This window comes from Annulohypoxylon truncatum, assembly GCF_022578515.1.
Source record: "Annulohypoxylon truncatum strain CBS 140777 unplaced genomic scaffold F4807scaffold_1, whole genome shotgun sequence".
Classification (NCBI taxonomy): Eukaryota; Fungi; Ascomycota; class Sordariomycetes; order Xylariales; family Hypoxylaceae; genus Annulohypoxylon; species Annulohypoxylon truncatum.
Window position 1 is genome coordinate 128,258 of NW_025953787.1, and position 17,850 is coordinate 146,107.

Genomic DNA, 17,850 nt, shown 5'->3' on the forward strand with positions numbered 1-17,850 from the left:
TGCTTTAGAATATTCTAGTCCCTATTCCCTCACCGTCATGGTCCGTGTGGTGTGTAAGTGGTGTGTATGCGTTACAAGGCCTTGCTTGGCCTGCCCTAAGCTTAAAAAGCGGTTTTCAGGCGCGGGTGGAGATGCTAGAAGCTAAAATTCGCCCTGCTAATATGTACCTAACCTCCTAGTCACCGGGCTAGACGAGCGAAGACGAATGGGCTAGAAGGGGGTTTGACCTCGGCGTGAGGAAACAAATGGTCCTAGGGGAAGGGAAAAAAAAAAGAAGATGCCTACCCAAGCATTTCTTGGCTCACCCCACGCGCGGACTTGCTCGAACCGTTGCGGAGACGGTGCCGAAAGTCAGGTAAAGAAGGGCACTGGAGGCACTAGAGGGCTGGAGGGACAAAAGAGGGAGAAGGAGGAATTACGTCAAAATCTCTACATAGTAGTGCGATCATCAGGTCCTGCAATTATTTTCCTCTCCACAGGCGTACGAACTCCCATTCGTCTCCCTGCGCCCATCATCATTTGCTAACCGTGTACGATTTCACACGTCAAGATAATCTTCCCCAGATCCAGCCAGACCTAGCGTGTCGAGCGGTTTCACAGATACATAGTCAGGCAGTCAGATAGTCGAGGGAACTCCTCTCAGTCCTCTGTTGTCTACCCGGTCTAACGGTCTAACGGTCTGATGGTCTGCTATGGCTGCTATGAGCTGGTAGAGGTACGCTAAGGAGAGGGGGACGACGAAGACGATGATCCGAATGTACTTGTACAAAGTAACCAACCAGCCAACTCCTGTCACAAAACGCCGAAACCGTCTTCGAGAAGGCAGATCTCTTTTCTTTTCTGCAGCCCTGCTCAAGGACCCTGTTGGGTGCATGCCTCAACTCCACATCATCATGCTGCAATTAGCGTCAGGGGGGTTCCTAGACGCTGGCCAATCGTAAATCTCGTCGCTCGACATCGATCCATTCATTTGCGCAACACCGTATTTTCGTATCGTATTTGTCCGCAGGACGAGGAAGAGTCCCTCAGATTCGGGTCATCGCCAAAATACCAAAATACTACAATGTCACAATACCACAATACCACCACATAGCAGCATCGGCTCGTATTTTTCGCTTCATACAAGAGTCGGCGAGCATAGCCCACCATCGACACCTTAAGGCTGTGAGACAGGCCATTTTTAGCACCGCGCACCGCTTTCTGCACCGCTCATCTGCACTCTGCGATGCGCAGGTAGGCTGTAACTGTTCTAAGAACAGAAACACATCTGGCGGTGGGCATATCTATTACTTCGATGGTTTATTATCACAACTTCGTTCGTCCTACGGCCCTATGATCGGGCGCTGCCCAGCCTTCACAGGTGCCTTAAGGCCGGCGCCTATATTCTATCGGACCTCCGAGGTTCGTCTGGCCTGGCCGAAATCGAATAGGCAATATGTAACATGTAATTGCGTTTGCGTTTTGTCCCCTTTCTTCGCCCTCGAGTTGCAGCAACGTAGTAGTCTACTACGAGAAAGCCGCTTGGGCGGTCCTTGGCGACGATCAGTTTTTCAGCTCCCATCAATCGAATTGCGAGCAGATCAACCAGCTTACGTCCAATCAACCCGCAGAATGCGCTCCCAATCCGCTGTCCTACGTTTTCCAGGGTAGGCAACGCGAGGAGGAGCAGAGCTGCAAGCCACGGAGTCACGGACGAGGTTCACCGGCATCTTCGGCACTGACGGCTCTGACGTTCTGACGGTGGAGTTTTATTTTTATTTTTCTATTTCTTTAATCGTGTCAAATCATGTCAAATCACCCCCCAAACCTGGAAGTCGTGGGCCAATGATCCATAACCACTCGAAGGCGATTATGTATCTCGATGCGCCGCAGTAGGTCCCTGTTGCTATGCCTTGTCGTCTCGATCCTTTCAATTTTTTCTGGTAACGAGGGTAAGTAATAAGGCGAACTTGAACCCCTCTCCTGGGCCCTTCGGACACATGATCACTTCTATTGTCGAATAAACATCGATTGATCTTCCTATCTCCCTGTAGAGCATCCGCCAAATGCGAGATCGAAAAAGGGATCCATCTTGGTGACAGGACGGATACATATCATAGGTTCCCGTGTAATCCTTGCCCTAACTAATGGGAAAACCCGTTTTGGAATCGATGCGGACTCTCACTGGTGCCATCAACACCGCTTATTGAAGTGTATGGGCCTGGTGATTGGCCCGTCGTCTTCACCCTTCCTAACAATCCGCGTGGAACAAGGCAGGGGCAGGTGTCACGAGGACTCTTTCGACCATGTCCTAATGTCTAAAGCCTCTGACATATGCGGGACGATACCACAATATTAGGTATATTTCTTCGAACAGCGTTTAGACCGCGATCACTATTTATCGAGGTTCCATGAAGTCCCATAAAGTCCCATGAAAGCGTGGAGATGTCCATTGTCAATCCCCGTCCGTACCCCTCAATCATAGGTAGCTATCTATGTCATCCTTACAGTAGACACATGCCATACGTGCCATACGTGCCATACAAGCCATACATGCCGTACAATTTGGGCAGCGGGCATTCCCGCGCTGTAGAAAAAAAGCAAAACATGACGCCGGAAAGGCATGATCGTCCGAGTTAGGATATAAAACGGCGACGATACTATGTGCTCGACCACGCCAGCAACGCATCCTCCAAACATCCTACCTCCCCGTCACTCGTCATCGCTAACGCGGGGGGTAGTCTTCGGCCTATTATCCTGGACGTAACCCTTAAGCAGTATCCAATACAGAGGATGCTCCATCGAGAGAGTGAGCGGTGCAATCCCTCTCGTCGATCCGGGACTGCGTCCCTAGCATCAGGACCACGACACGAGGTAACGTCCCCATGCAAGTAAAGAAAAGCCACTCATGCACGCCAACTGCGTAGGGCTTTTAAAAAACAATCAGAGCAGCTCAATTGGCAAGCCTAGCCACATCCTGATCCGAGGATGACGATTTAGTGCGGCAGCCATGCCCCTGCACGTCAACCTCGCTAAGAGCGGCTCGCAGAGAATCTCTGGGAGGATGGCAGTCGTCTATCTTGGAACGATTTGATCACGATGTATGTATGTACGTACGTATGTAGGATGTATGTGTCGGCGGATGTGCCACATTATTCCCTCGTGGTATTTTTATTTTTCCTTGAATTTTGAAATCGACGACACATAGTATTTCTAAAAAAGGGCCCCCAAAAAAGTTCATGCAGCCCTCATCCCCCATCGCCATCGACCGACTTTTCTCAGTCTGTGGCCACGACACCATCAATTGCACATGTATTGTCACACTGATGCAGATGCTGCCTTCGGATAGACCCCCGCGGGCGCCCGTTGCACAGCGAGCCGCCAATGTCGCGTGCTATGATTCGTAGTAATGGGAATTTCCCCGGACTCGTATCGTAACTCACATCGACATCCATCTCACTTCCATGCTCGGTTTCAAGAAGTCGGTTTTGACTGATCATCTAATCCTACATATCCACTCTTATCTCAACTTCTCCCACATCGACTTACATGATAATCAACGTGGGGATCAGCGAGGCTACATGGCTGACTAAAAGCTAACCTCAGATGCGGATGTCTCGAACCTCGCCTACGGTCCACGCGTACATACACATACATACACATACATACATACATACGTACATACATACATTACTTCCTTGGTATGCCCCTCCCACAGATCCCTCGCGATGTTACAACCGACATCGCGTAGTCGGTCGTAGGCGGTCTCGATGGTACTAGGCACGCCACGGAAGGCGAGGGGGGAAACGAGGGGGGAATGGTGATAGAAGCGATATATGTTTACGGGAGGGTTCTTTGTTCGTCGTTACGTGCGGCATCTACAGATTGCGTCCCCGAGCTGCATATGGAAATTGAGGACGTAACCAGCGCCCCCGTTCTGGGCTGCTTAAGTGGTCGGTTCCCCCCAATACCACGAAAACGTGCAACAGTTCAAAAAGAGACACGACAAGATTCGCCGAACAGCGCTGGAACTTATGGAGATGAGCGTACGCCGATCCAGCTCCTCTCTCGCTCTTGAATATGTGTGTGTGCGCGTATGTGTGTGCGTGCGGGCGGATGTGCATGGTTCATTACGGTGCACCGCGAAAAAAAACGGCCCAAAAACCTGCATGCGAGACAGTTGTCAAGGAGCTGATCCCTCTCACGGCAGTTTTATAGCTGACTGGCTGGTAAGCCTCACGATCAGCCCCTCCATAGCTTTTTCCTTTTTTTTTTTTTTTTTTTTTTTTTTCCTTCTGTTTTCTCTAGGAAATAGGTAAAAGAAATCGCCCCGTTCCACGTTCCACGTTCCCCGTTCCCCGTTCCCCGTCGCACGTCACCGGCTAGCCAACCCCCCATGTTCGTTTCTATCTATTCCCACGCATTCCAACGCCTCTTTTTCTTTTCCCACAAGCCACGAGCCAAACTATCGGAAAAAAGGCGCTCTTGCAGGCCCCCCCAGAGCCCTGAACCCCTCGGCAACCCCTCCTCGTTCGGTCGAAGAGTACGACTACGGATACGGCAACGGCAAAGCTAAGGACGGCGACCCGCGAACGGGAGACGGATCACGTCCCGGGATCGTCTATCTACAGTAATGGAACCCCTTCAGCCCCCATCAAGCTTCGACGACCGGCCACAATGATCACTTGGTAGTTTCCCGAAGAGGCAGTCGGCGCACGATGCGCTGAAACCTGACCGCGCCGGAATAATCAGGCCAGATTGGAAAAAACTGAGGGTCGGCGGGAATGCTACTTTCATGCTACTTTCGAGGTAGTCGAGCAATCGAGTATGTATTTCGTCAGACCTGCATGTATTGATATTTACTTGACTACCTGACTACAACACCAACCTATACTCTATGTGGCCTTTTGCATTTGCCGGGGACGGGGACGGTGGACGGGGGTGGCATGGGAGAGGAGAGGGGAGGGAATCATGCCTGCATGGCGACCCTATTACTTTTTTTTTGGCGAAAGTAGGTATGTATCTATGCTCGTTCTAGAGTTTAGCTACAACGCAATACTTTGTTTTGTTGCATGCTCTAGCTGCTTTGACGAGCAACGGTATGGGCATTTATGGGCACTTATAGGGTTTAACACGCTATGGAAGCATGCCCAGACAAACCTATGTAGCCTATCGACCGTCGACCATCAACCATGCATCGGCGGTATTTGCAACCAGCAGCGCAGCGCAGCGTATCGGATGTGCAAGGTGGGACAGTACGTTCGGGGAGACCCAGCCAGAACGATCTATCTCGAAGGCCGAAGAGGCTTTAAGATTTAGCACCTATCGTAAAAGACGAGAACGCCCCTTTTTAGAATTATTCCAACCAGGAATACGAAAAGAAAAGGAAGAAATAAGGCCATAATGAAGTCAAATGAGTTAGTGTAATTATTTTTAGTTGATATCGGACAGCCCTACTGGTTTGACGAGTCTTCTTGGCGATGGAAATTTAGACGGATTACCGGCATTAAGAATTAATTTCTACTACACGATAACAAAATTCCTTGCGACCCCCTTGCCCCTTTTTTGCCTCTCTATCTACCTAGGTAGGTACTTAGGTAACAAAGTTTTAATATATAGTACAAACAATTGAAGCTTTAAATAGCCTACAATTATTTGTCTATTGATTATTAGATGCTCTGTCGTCCTGCCCGTCGTCGTTAGTGGAACAGGAACCCTAGTATAAAGCCGTTTAAATCATGTATAATTCGTACTGTGTCGAGCATGGGCTATGAAGTCTCGCCGCCACGTGCGTCCACAAATCCATTTCCCTTTTCTATCATAGGCATGAACCATCATTTACTTTGCTGTACATACCTACATACCTACATACATACATATCAATGTATATCTCGAATGGATGAAAGCTCGGTCACCAGTGTTTGATGAGTGACAAGGTCCGCCTCGTCTGCTCGATCTCGCCTTTTTGGTAATTACAGCAGGATAGCGAAGTATTACTTGCTATTGCTTGCCCCTCTTTCGCCCCTTGCTGGTCGTCATTTGTTCCGCATAACGCTTTTGGCGATACACAGTACCTATCGTATCTGGCTCCTCATCTGGTATTGCTGCCCGGAAGGATCTGGTAATCTAGTATCTAATATATGTCAGATTCGCCGTCTGGGGAAAGCCCAGCAACGATTATCATGTTTGCGCAAACTACCTACGGTGTTGATACGCTGAATTGTACTTTAATACGCAGGGGTTATTTTGTTAATACTTGTCTATTCGTCACTAGCGATCTATTGGGCATAATGTGTCCTTGAGGAATGCGCACTTCTGCCCCATCATTGTCAGACCAGTCTTCCTGAAGCTTAGAGAAAAAAAGAAGGATTTACCTTGATACCTTTTGGAGGCTTGATGCCTTGATGCCTTCTTGACATGGACCAGCCATATAGAAGACCACGTTTTACCTCCCTTGATGATGTTTCGAGCTACTTGTAAAGACAAATACGAATCCTTTCGTTTCAAAGAGGTTGAATCTCGGTTTATTTCGATATTAAGCCGCTGACCGCAGCGCTGTAGCGCAACAATTGGCCAGCGATCTACCTGGTGACAGCCCCTAGTCAGTGCTAGAGGCAAACCAAGAATTCCTTCCCAACTACATGGGTTGCTTTCTTATCGCCAATTCTTTTCGATCTACGGCTAGAGATGGATGGCATTCTGTCCCCTCCACATGGGATTCCGGTTCGTGCCTAGACGTTTTTCTTTTCTTACAGTCGAGTCGAATTGGAAGGGCTAGATAGAAAAGACGACCATTACAACATCATACAACACCATACAACACCATACAACCCTACAGGCTCCACTTGCCGTGTTCATGTGAATGCAGCGACAATTCCCGTTCCAAGATTTGAGCTAGGCACTACGGTAGAATAGCTTGCTGTCGAGTCTCTCCGAGTGGATTCATCATCCTCTCGTCGATCTCCACACATCGTACACATCGTACGACAACTTGCAGAAGTTCATGATCCCCCCCAAGTGAGTGACATGGGGGGTTATTCTTGGTCATCTCGTTCGGATCGAGCGCCGTCACTTGGTGCCGACTATCTGTGTTCCAAGGTTCACCATTCCGATTTTCGTCATGTGCCGTCGTGTTAATCAACGCCCATCAACTCAATGCCCCGTATCGTGGGGGGTTTTCATTTAGTCCTGCAGTGAAGAGGTTGCCTGGTTGGAAAGTTCCCCCATCTCGAAACTTAAGCGATACGACGACGAGATGCAACGCCTTCTCACTTCTTCCTGGATGAACAGAGTCATCACCTTTCGGGAGGAGCTAGCTCTAGGTTTGCTGCAAGCCCGGCCTAGCTGCGGACGCCCATTGGACAAAGCGGTCCTGCATTAAGCCGAGGAACCCAGACAGCAGCTCAAGTTCCGTTTCCTCTTCTAGAAAACTTCCAGCGAGTGAGATGCGTTTCTAGCTAGCCCAAACATCCCAGGCAGATCCCCCGACTACACGTGAATAAAAATGGGTCCCTAACCACGCCGTCGGATCCGTCAAGCTGTCAAGGGGTTGCGTATTTCTACCCCTTTTAGTTTTGTTTTCTTATTAGATAGCCTCGAGGCTGGGGCTTATCGCCAGTCCGTGATGACGCGCGGCTTTGTACTAGATCTAATAACCAGCAAAAATACCCCCTATCGTCGCCGCGACGTCTCATCTCGTTCACGGCGACAAGATCTAACGGTAGATCGAACCTCATCTGGTACCCGCCCAATCTTGAGCTGTTACGTCAGGAAACATATTACAAACTAAAGCACGTTTGTTTGCTGGAGACGAGGGGGGGTGTGTGCGGCCCACGCGAAACGACCACCCCGACAGCAAGCCTCGGCAGCTTTGGCTGTGTGTAATGAGCTCAGACCAGTCAGGACGGCGGGCTGGCACCGAAGAACACAATGTGCGCCACCCAGCCTACATGGCCGCATTTACCCCACAGAGCTGTCAATGCAGGTTGGTGCTGAGACTGACCTGACGCTCAGGGATTCTGGCCTGCTCATAGGTTGCGGCTTCAAATTACCAGCAGCGGTCATGCCTCGCTACAGCTGCAAGGGAACTCATTTGGGGGGGCAGGCTCTCTCACTTGACGTTTCATCAAGATGAGAGACCTTGCAGGGCGGTGCCTCTAAGGGTGGCTTTTCAGCTTGAGCCCATCGCAGCTTGTCCGACGCCAGCTACCAGCCAGGTGCAAAAGTCTAGGATCTTTGTACGACCAATATCTGCAGGCGGTCATTTGCGAACGGCTATATTCGCGGCGCGCATGCGCGGTTGCTGCCCCTGGTCCGATTAGGCAAGCAACCCTCCCAGAGGCTGAACCCAATCCGTAGGAACAGCTACCTATGAGGGTATACATAAGCTTAAAAAAGTCACGGATGGAATTCTTGGGTTGTAATCGTGCCGATAGAATGGGGACCCGGTATCCCGCTTGGGCAGCGAGCTAGCCCGAACGGGTGTCGAATCGGTTCGTAACATTATACAAAAATGTGACAGGTCATATTTTGACCGCCCATCCGCGCCCTTGTGGGCATAGCTCTACCAGAGCAGCCGGCTCACCTTCAAGTACCTAGGTCTAAGATATTTGCCCGTCTGGTTACATAGGGCAGAGCTAGGGGAAAACGGGGAGGGCCGTTGACAGCTGCCATGCTGCCATGTTGCCATGCTTCTTCCCAAATGGCCGGGTTTCTTTAGCACACTTGGTTTTTCCCACCCCTCGCCGTTGGGCATCACGAATGTGGATGCAAGTTACCCCTGAATATAGCAACCACAACAACGAAGCCGCTCTTGTCGATCTTCGGCTCGACGGCCCTTGTGTTCTGTGCGTCATAGCCTCTAAGAGATCTGCGAAATATGTGCGAATGATGGTAAACGAAAACAAGCTCCGCAGGTTCTAGACGCCGTAGATGCATACGGCTCCTCTTCTCTTCCCGTATCTGACAGGTTTAAGTCCATGGCAATGGCAGGAGACCATGGCGCGTAGAGAAAAAAAAAGGTCAGTCGGTGAGACCAGCCAATCTTCACCGAGAGTAGAGTCGCTCAATGTTGTAATCGGCACGGTCTGTGCTACCTGATCTATCACCAATGGTATTCTTCCGGAGCGGCCTCCACCACTGGTGTCTCGTCGCGCAGGGAGAAGCGGGCAGGTCTTATGAGAGCCCAAAGCACTTTACTGTCACCAATGGAATAATTGACACCGAGAATTGTCCCGCTGATGAGAATTGTGACGGGAGCGGAAGGACCGGTGTAGCGACACGTCGAAGGTGCCTGGGTATAAGTCGGTATTGATGCGCTGTCGCTGTCGAGCACGGATCAGCGAAGGGCTAATAACCTACATATCGCGTATTCACGACTCACACCTACCCTTCCTCACCACGGTATATGTCAAGGTAAGTCAGCCTCATGGGTAAGTCAGCAGTAACGGCAAGGAGAAGGAAGTAGGGGCACGAACTTGACGTGTCATTTTATTGTGCTCTCTAGCCAACGCCCGTCGACCCAGCAAGTCGAACCCCCCTGCGCCCTCGCTGCAGGTTTCCTTTCGGTTTTTGGGGTCGAACCTGATCGTCAACAAGGGAGCTTGAAGCAATAGCCATCTGGTACTCAGGGTAGCATCTGGTATCGGTACTTATGGGGACGGGTTAGCCCTGCAGGGTGAACTTTGGATACATCCCATCCATCCCATTCGCCTTCGACTCCCCCTACCGTGTAGAAGCACTAAGAGCGTAGGTAAGTATAGCAGTATGCAGCCCAGCGTGCGCAGTCTTGGTCGTAAGATGTGACGAATTATCCACAACGTAATCTAGAGAAAAAAGACGAGGTGATCTCATTTGGCTACAGCAGCTAAGCGACGCATGCTTTTGTCAATTTGGTATCAGCTTACCTCACGTCGGCCTGCCTCACGCGAGCAGAAATGACCCGATTCGGATTCCGTTCTCCCAAAAGGGGTCCGCTGCAGAGGCCTGACAAAGAACTATACAATTCAAGCTTCATCGTCTTACTGCCTAAACTTTTGACACCTTTCCGTACACGTCCCTCATGATGACCGATCAGTAAGTATAGTGCAATATTCAGCGAATAACTCCCCCTATGTCACAAGCACGCACATTATCATATTGATATTATTATCATATTATACTACGACCACATGCCTTGTAAGTTATGGTGAAGCCCCGGCAAACTCGGCCACCTAGTAGGTTGGAATGACGCATCGTGCCGTCTCCGTCTTCTACGCCCCCCCTTTCCGCGCGTCCCGTTCCTCGTCGGCTCCCAACCCCCTGGGAAAGCTAGCTTCTCCGCAAAACGCCTCTGACGTCTTTCTACGCGAGGACGTTACTATAACAGGGTTCTTGTGGGTTCTTATTTTTTCCCCTCTCCCCTTTTACGACTTTTTTCGGCCCTTGGCATCAGAGCAAGTTCATGATAATCCCAAAACCCGACCGCTATTCTTCGACTTATCGCAGCGTTTCATCAGCCGTAAAAAAAACAACTGACCGTTTCAGCCATCCTTTACATCTGCGGTCATTCTATAGTCCCGTTTCTCTCGAGCCCAGACCTGGTTAGTTCCCGCAGGCGTCTGACCGCCTTAGCAATGATTAGCATGAGTTAGTAGCAAGATCTCCTATCGTACATTGTGTAGTATCACCGGCGCAGCTAGGAATCTTGGGTCATCTGAGCGTCATCACGATGTCCGTGGGGTCCAAATAGCGACACACCCTGCAACAACCTTGGGCCCGTACCTTGGCCCTTGGTCCCAGAAATAGCTCCGTGCTGTGGCAGCAGGAGTGCGCTCGGCGCTTGCTGCACCTTTCCGCTGCCCTAGGCCAAATTCGGCCCGAGACGGTCCTCATTCGAAGCTTACGAGCTAGAACATCTGGTCCCCTTCTCTCCGAAAAATGCCGGTCAGACGGGTCAACGATGGCCACGCTGATCGGGACGATAGGTCCGAGTTTCATTCGTCTCGTCTCGTCTCGTCTCAGCCCTGCAAACCAAACCAAACCGGACGCTGCACTGGGTCTTGGGACCGCTAGGATCGGCGAAAAAAGACACGATCACTGTTCGGCGCGGTTGCTGTTGCCATGAACGGCCTTCTGCAGCTCGCTTCGAAGTGCCCATGTCCCATTACCTTGGCGAGCCCATGTCGTCCGAAATACCAAACACACAGACACACAGACACACACAGGCGCGCGCATATACTTACATATACTACACTTACACACACATACACGGCTGACGTATTATTATTAGTGAGCCTCACCCGCCCCTGCGGGTGTCACAAGGCTACGCTCCATGCATCTATGCATACCTATATGCATACCTAGATATGTAAGGAGACCACCACGCTGTCGTCTCCCGCACGTGCTGCTAGGATACACCTCCTTGGCTTATTTCTTAAACTCTATGCCGCGTTTCTTGACGTGGCATTTCCTGACCATTCCCATTTTCTTGTGCTTGCGCTTACACTCGGAACCAAAGGCAAGGGAAGAGTATTTTGGAGAAGAATTAAAAAATTGATTATTGTATTGCTACATCATTGGATCACCTACGTTCCCGTGTCTATTATGGTACATCTTTTGAGTCAAAAGTCAGCAATGCCGGGGCGATAGGGCGAGCAGCAAACCGTCGTATCGTGGCCATTGAATGGGCCGGGGGCCGGCAGCTGAGCATTCTGATGCAGTTCGGTGCAGTTCAGCTGCTTACTGTGCTTGGCTACACAGCTTCGTTATCTCTCCTCTCCCCACAGCTTCGTATCGCCTTCTCCCGTCGATATCATCTCTCTCCTGCAGACTTCTGCGTCTCACAGAGTGTCAGATTCTGTGGGGATGGTGAAACGTACCACAGGCCCATCGTGTTTCCCTGCCGGCTGAAATTAAGGAAATAAAAAATAATAATTAAAAGAAAGAAAAAAAGTTGGATGCCGGCCCAAAATGTAGGCCGCAAAACGCCGCAAGGACCGCCTTCCCCTGCCCGCTGAATCATGCATTATCAAAATTTTTAAATTTTTTTTTTTTACCTGTACGTTTCCGGGCCAAAATGCCGTGGAACTTGGGCGCCTCATCAAAATCTCTGCCTCGCCGGGTGCAGCTCTGGTTGGCCGTCCGGAACCGCATTCGAACAAGGTCGGGCCTTGCAAAGCTAGGTATGCGTGTCTCGCGGAGGTCGACGCCTTCGCCGGCGTTGTTCGTCCTGGTGCCCGTGCGGACCGCGAAACAAGCATCGCTGTCCAGAAGTTCATTTTCTCTTACCTATTTATTACCTTAGTTAATGCTGGGCCACAACGGCAAACGCACCATACCCGAATCATTCACCATCATGCCACATCACCTTACGCGGAAACGGATATTGCGCCAGCAATCGAGTGATATATCAAACCATCGCCGACGTCGCAGGCAACCAAGGAAAGGAAAAAAACCAAAAAAAAAAAAAACTTGAAGGTCCGATACGTTTGCCCTGAGACTCTGTGCTCCGTACTCCGCGCCTGTGCTAGGCGACCGCCGTCCCGTGGTGGAACTGTCGCGCAGATATCAGCAAGCGGTGGCCCCAATATGGCTCCCTGCGCGATCGAGAGAGAAAAGTTCCAAAACTCAGGCGATATGGCGCGTGGTATGTACCGTGTTTCCAGGGGGGACACGCGAGCTAATTCCACTTTCCTTGTTTTCCCTATGGTCAGTTTGTCCCTTTCGTCTGCCTTTCTTCTCTGCCTGTATAACGTGGTGCAACCCAATGTTTTATATATCTGATGCGGCCCTACTGTACCTCTAATGGACGGCGCAATCCGATATCGCTACGTTCCGGCTCTGGGGAGAGGGGAAGTGACCTGTTTTCTTATTTTCTTTTCTGTTTTGTTTTGTTTCTGCGAGCTTGCTGCTCCCGTGTTATGCTTGTTTCTCTTTTTTCCCCTTGCTGTCCCTTCTTCGTCAATTACACTGCTTTGCGCCAACCATGGTAATCGCGTGATATCTGGACTGATCGCCGCCTGGTGCGCGCCTCTCCTGAGATCTGTATGTCGCCCCCCCTCGTGTGCAATACGTACGATTACGAAAGGTGATTTTTCAGATCTTCCCCTCTCTTGTACCACCTTTAGAGCTTTGGGGGAGTGACGAGAATGATGCCATAGACGCAACAGGCGGACGATGCAGTGCGATGAGAGATGGGGCCAAAGTATGCGCTTGTTTCGACTGCCTGCGACATGTGGCGCGATAACGTCGTTCTGTCGTTATGGGGTGTGACAGATGGGATATTTCTAGCTGTGGCGGATGATGTGCTGCGCGTTCCGTGCCGTCTACCCCTATTCTTTTTAATTTTAAAAAATTTCCCTCCCCGATTATTGTTGAATTCTCTTAAGCATTCCCTGAACGGACAGGGATAAATGAGCGAGAAAGAAATACGGCTGGTCCGCATATGGATGCGGGTATTGCGGCATCTGGCCAAGCATCACGATGGCTTGCCAAGCCGGAGATGGCGAGGCGTCCGAGACCCTTCCCGTCAGGCTGCATTGTATGTTCTACGCCTATTGACTTCAATATTAGATATTAGCGGTGTAGACATTAGATACTAGGTAGTGTGGTGAACATTGCGTATGTGACAACCCTTAGATATCGTGTGTGCGTGTCGTGTTGGGTTGCCTGTATGTATGTAGACAGTGTGTAGAGAATCCGCAATAGATACATACCTGTCGGTATAGAGCTAACTCCGAGGCGAGTGAAGTAGTCTGGCGGTGTTCTTGAAAAGACGTACCTCGACCTTGTCTTGACTCGGTTGGGCCCTTACGCTACCAAAGCATCCTTGACATCGCTTAGGTAGGTAGACTCCAGATCATCACTATCGTCCGTCGTGATGTATAATACAACAACATACTTTCTCTACGCGATGTCATATTGTTCTGAGAAGTAATTAGCTAATTTGTATGGGAATTTTTCAAATCGGAGTGATTGTACTTATCGTAATTTGTGCCTGCTTTTGAATGTCGATCACATACTAAAATAGGGGGAAACCTTAGGAGGAATGCAGGAGTATATATTCCTGAGGAACTTTAGCACCAATCTCCTGATCTCATGGGATGTTGCAAATCTCATCGCCACCAACCAGCCTCCTCAAGGGCTACGTAACTATTTCGTCATGGGTAGTAAGTCAGATCCACGAATGTCTGGCCCGGTCCGTCCCGCTCTGGGATATGTACTATACATTGGTGAGGGATTTTCAGGAATTCTGACAGCAATCCCTTGCTTAAACCAAGCAATTGGTATAGTCACGCGGGTGCTTGATAGGAAATCTGACTCGAGAAAAAAAGTCATAAGACTATATCGATTCATGTAGGCGGTATGTAGTTCTCATTTGAAAAATTTAATAGATAGGGGTTTGGAGCATTAGCCCCCATTGCCCAATAGTCGGCGAGCAGCCTTGGTGGTCAGGGACGTAGAGCCTTAAAAGTGGAGTGAAGCTTACTTCAACCTTCTTGTTCTCTCCCTCTAGTCCGGAGTCGACTTACTCGCTGACATAACAAGGCATTCATGCTGTGGTTTCGGTCGAGGTTAGGTTGTTTGGTTTTAATACATCAACAGCTTTCGTTTTTGAATCTACCTAGGCCACTAAAACTCTCCTAGTCATACCATCAATCACTAAGTTTTCCCTTGGTCATTGTGGCTGTTTATAGTTAGAGAGCGATCGTGAGTCATTTATAAGAATCCTGAACATCGCATTGCAAATAGGTACCTACCTAAGTGGTAGAATAGAGAATGAGGTACCAAAATTGACTAGTTGATCGAAATAATGAAGCTTACATTTGTTCATAGGCACTTGATAATCTAAAGGTAACAATTGCTTTTATCAAATTGTGATTATTGTTGGATCTTTTGAGCCTGACGCTGAGAAACTCTAAGGTCTCTCTAACCGATTGACGTACCGGTATTATTGAAGCTATACATGTTCAAGAATGACTAGACCACCTGGACAATGCTTTGCGGCTCGCTCTGGTAGGCCTACACGTCACAAAGCGGGTAACCCCTTTTCTTCTTTATTGACGATAAAACTTGATCATTTTCGAGCAACACTTTAAAAAGAACAAAATTGTGAAAACATCAAGTGGGTATCAAATTATATACTATTTACAGCAAATTTATAACCTGCCTATTACCTTCATGTGTAAGTGTGTCTCCTTGGCATTGCATTAATTACCTGTCAATCTGTTATTGGTTTTTCATTCTTGGCGAGGAGACGGCGGCGACCTAACGCCAAACTGAATCTCAACTTCTGTCGTCCGTACAATTCCATTGTATGTCATAATCTCTTCCTCGCTGGTAGTTGGAGAGTGGCCCCTTATCTCTGTCCTCCTCTTCATATCTCTGAGAGCAAAAGATGACGTACCATAGAGATGTTCTCCCTTTGAGCTGTTGCCATTCGTACCAGACTTATGAACGTCTCCTGTATTATTTGCGTATCGTCCATCCCGGTGACGGTAGTTTTGATTCGTCGTCCCACGAAGTGAGGAGAAGAAACGAGGGAACCAGATCATGAATAATGGTCGTAATGCCGGACCTGACGCTGTGATTATGGCCAAGTTTGTTTCGACGGCCGAATAAGTGAATCTGATATCGTAAGAGTAGTCATATTTCATGGGGTAGAGAGAGGTCTCTATGATCCATAACATCCGAAGAATGCTGACGATAGTAACACTTCCGAGGAATGTTAGCCCCTTACTCTCTAGTCATCTGTGTGGCTGATATAGCAAGACTCACATTGCTCCTAGGAGAAACACAACCATTATAGCAAACTTGACCTTAGAAGCCATTTTCAATCCCATGAAGATCCAGAACGGAAGGGCAAGGACTAGAACATCCGTGAAGATGGTCAACGCCGCAGTCGTCACATAGAATATCCCTGTATCAATACATCTTCCCTGAAGAGTCGGATCGGTAATACGTTCCCAAAAATACGAGATTGGCGAACACTGGAAAACCACGGTCACGAATATGGCAATCATAAGACCGATGGTGAACACATTGAGGGCATGTATCGAGTATCTTATCTTTCGTCTCTGCCCCCCTATTCTCAGAAGGAATGTCAAAACCGAACACTTGACTAGGGCGAGTATTGGGTTATAAATGATCTGGATTATGTAGTTCCAATACATCCCGAGGCTTATGTCGGCCGTCATCGGTATGTCGTATACGTGAACTCCTAGGTATGCCGTACGCATGGCTATAAAGAATAGGGGTCAGTTCTGTCTCTTATTGAATTTCGTATAGTCCACCCCAGTTAGAATAATCCCCACAATACTCACCCATATGAGAACATCCCGTTTCGGCAATCGAGAGCATCTTGATGTTTATGAGTATCACTGCTTCCAAGTGGAAGGGCTATCACGTACCATGGCGATGCATACTAGAGCATCGTCTATAACACCTTATTAGTGACAGGTCTATCGGACGAGATACCCGTTCGACCACTCACCCCATCCAAACTGCCTGCTTCTAACCCTGCCATATATCCTTAGACACACCACTATGAATGCGATTGCAGGGAAAAAGAACAAGATAAAGAAGCCGCCATGTTGAAGAGGTGAATAGGGGTAAGAGTCGGTGATGTCTCCGGAAGGTTTTCCTGGGCCCTCGAGGGATTGTCGCCTTGCTATGCTCGAGATAAATGTATATAGAGAAGACTCCATATTTTGACGAGCTGTTGACTGCTCACTATGTCCGCCAGGTCGAAGTCTAAGTGATATCTTTCGCTTAGAACAGAGATCTCCATCTATATAATAGGATATCCTTGATTTCGGTACAGCTCACGTAGTATACACGTAGTATCTGGAGGCAGCATAAAAGGTCATGTGCATTTGACAAGGTGTTTCTGTACGACAGAAGCCTTGAATTCAGCCTCTTTACTTATACAGAATTCATTTATATTTGGTTAAAAGGGGCCATTTCACCGGGATTGGACAATGCGTGGATGGGTTGTTTCTGCAGCCAAGGCCTTTCATATAGATAGTTTTCCATTCCTCGACAGGTACATATGTTTAACATGCAACGTGATCCCTTCGCGTCCCAAGTCCTATCCAAGATACTGGCAACTATATAACATGAAGAAGACTCGCAATTTGATATCTATGATATATATATAAGAACGTAGGAGTAGTCGATTCTACTTCCTTCTAAGGTGAGGAGGAAGATCGCTAGGAAAACGAACATGTAACAATCCATGTCTCCATTATCTCTTGGAAATATTACCTAAACATCTATATTAGATGGTTTCGCTATTAGGGATGGTACGCGTAATATACCGATGCCGCTTTTCGAAGTACTTGTCCTGCAACTTTTACGCCCAATGGTCGTCTATCGAATGATTACCGAGATTCAACTCTATCCAATGTCGCAGAGCAGGACAAAAAATCTAGGGTATCACAGCATACCATTGGGAAGATCACAGGGATATTATGCGGAGGGAGAAATTATCATATGCTGATGTAGAACGAGACCTGTCTTATAAATGCATTAATCATTGGGGAATTACCTGGGGTAAATGTCACCTCAAGCAGTTGCATCGGGGATCACATCTTGTGGCGGTTCTTCCATTCGCTGGGCAATTTATCCAGCCCGTCCGGTCTACAAGGGTCTGGCAAAATTCAAACCTCCTTGACTCACGGCTTTACCGGGACGAAGTGAAGGACGATTCTGATGTGTCCAGTCAAGTCCTTCTATGCTCCCTTGAATCTTGCTCTTGATTGCCAAGATATGAGACTTGAATCCCTCTCGAGTGCTCTTTTGATAGAGAAAGACTCTGGATGACTTCTGGATCTTCGATATTGATTAATAAACATCTCTCAGCCAGCTTATGAAAGCTTTCTGCAAGAAAGT

General features: G+C 48.7%; 4 protein-coding genes across 4 annotated transcripts; 3 read left to right on the plus strand and 1 right to left on the minus strand.

Annotated features, from left to right (window-relative positions):
• The first annotated feature begins 1,756 nt into the window (after positions 1-1,756).
• F4807DRAFT_1316 (uncharacterized protein) lies at positions 1,757-2,398 on the plus strand. Its single transcript, XM_047992991.1, has 2 exons — positions 1,757-1,931; positions 2,034-2,398. Exons 1-2 carry the CDS (start codon positions 1,862-1,864, stop codon positions 2,336-2,338), a joined length of 375 nt encoding a protein of 124 aa, XP_047859062.1. The 5' UTR covers positions 1,757-1,861; the 3' UTR covers positions 2,339-2,398.
• A 2,524-nt stretch (positions 2,399-4,922) lies between these two features.
• F4807DRAFT_403674 (uncharacterized protein) lies at positions 4,923-5,671 on the plus strand. The gene has a single exon (XM_047996038.1). It carries the CDS (start codon positions 5,005-5,007, stop codon positions 5,296-5,298), a length of 294 nt encoding a protein of 97 aa, XP_047859063.1. The 5' UTR covers positions 4,923-5,004; the 3' UTR covers positions 5,299-5,671.
• A 6,892-nt stretch (positions 5,672-12,563) lies between these two features.
• Positions 12,564-13,273, plus strand: F4807DRAFT_1368 (uncharacterized protein). Its single transcript, XM_047993067.1, has 2 exons — positions 12,564-13,002; positions 13,058-13,273. Exons 1-2 carry the CDS (start codon positions 12,763-12,765, stop codon positions 13,202-13,204), a joined length of 387 nt encoding a protein of 128 aa, XP_047859064.1. The 5' UTR covers positions 12,564-12,762; the 3' UTR covers positions 13,205-13,273.
• A 1,794-nt stretch (positions 13,274-15,067) lies between these two features.
• Positions 15,068-16,872, minus strand: F4807DRAFT_403689 (uncharacterized protein). Its single transcript, XM_047996039.1, has 5 exons — positions 16,451-16,872; positions 16,368-16,393; positions 16,281-16,317; positions 15,736-16,198; positions 15,068-15,672 (listed from the first exon to the last, which is right to left on the minus strand). Exons 1-5 carry the CDS (start codon positions 16,662-16,664, stop codon positions 15,198-15,200), a joined length of 1,215 nt encoding a protein of 404 aa, XP_047859065.1. The 5' UTR covers positions 16,665-16,872; the 3' UTR covers positions 15,068-15,197.
• Positions 16,873-17,850: the final 978 nt, after the last annotated feature.

Excerpts from the sequence above, each read along its gene's own strand:
- F4807DRAFT_1316 (XM_047992991.1), top strand. The coding sequence starts at position 1,862 with ATGCGCCGCAGTAGGTCCCTGTTGCTATGCCTTGTCGTCTCGATCCTT. Across the intron at positions 1,932-2,033 it reads AATTTTTTCTGGTAACGAGG|AGCATCCGCCAAATGCGAGA; the intron begins GTAAGTAATAAG and ends ATCTCCCTGTAG.
- F4807DRAFT_403674 (XM_047996038.1), top strand. The coding sequence starts at position 5,005 with ATGCTCGTTCTAGAGTTTAGCTACAACGCAATACTTTGTTTTGTTGCA.
- F4807DRAFT_1368 (XM_047993067.1), top strand. The coding sequence starts at position 12,763 with ATGGACGGCGCAATCCGATATCGCTACGTTCCGGCTCTGGGGAGAGGG. Across the intron at positions 13,003-13,057 it reads GCGCGCCTCTCCTGAGATCT|ATCTTCCCCTCTCTTGTACC; the intron begins GTATGTCGCCCC and ends GTGATTTTTCAG.
- F4807DRAFT_403689 (XM_047996039.1), bottom strand. The coding sequence starts at position 16,664 with ATGGAGTCTTCTCTATATACATTTATCTCGAGCATAGCAAGGCGACAA. Across the intron at positions 16,394-16,450 it reads AAGCAGGCAGTTTGGATGGG|ACGATGCTCTAGTATGCATC; the intron begins GTGAGTGGTCGA and ends AAGGTGTTATAG. Across the intron at positions 15,673-15,735 it reads GTGTTTCTCCTAGGAGCAAT|TGTTACTATCGTCAGCATTC; the intron begins GTGAGTCTTGCT and ends ATTCCTCGGAAG.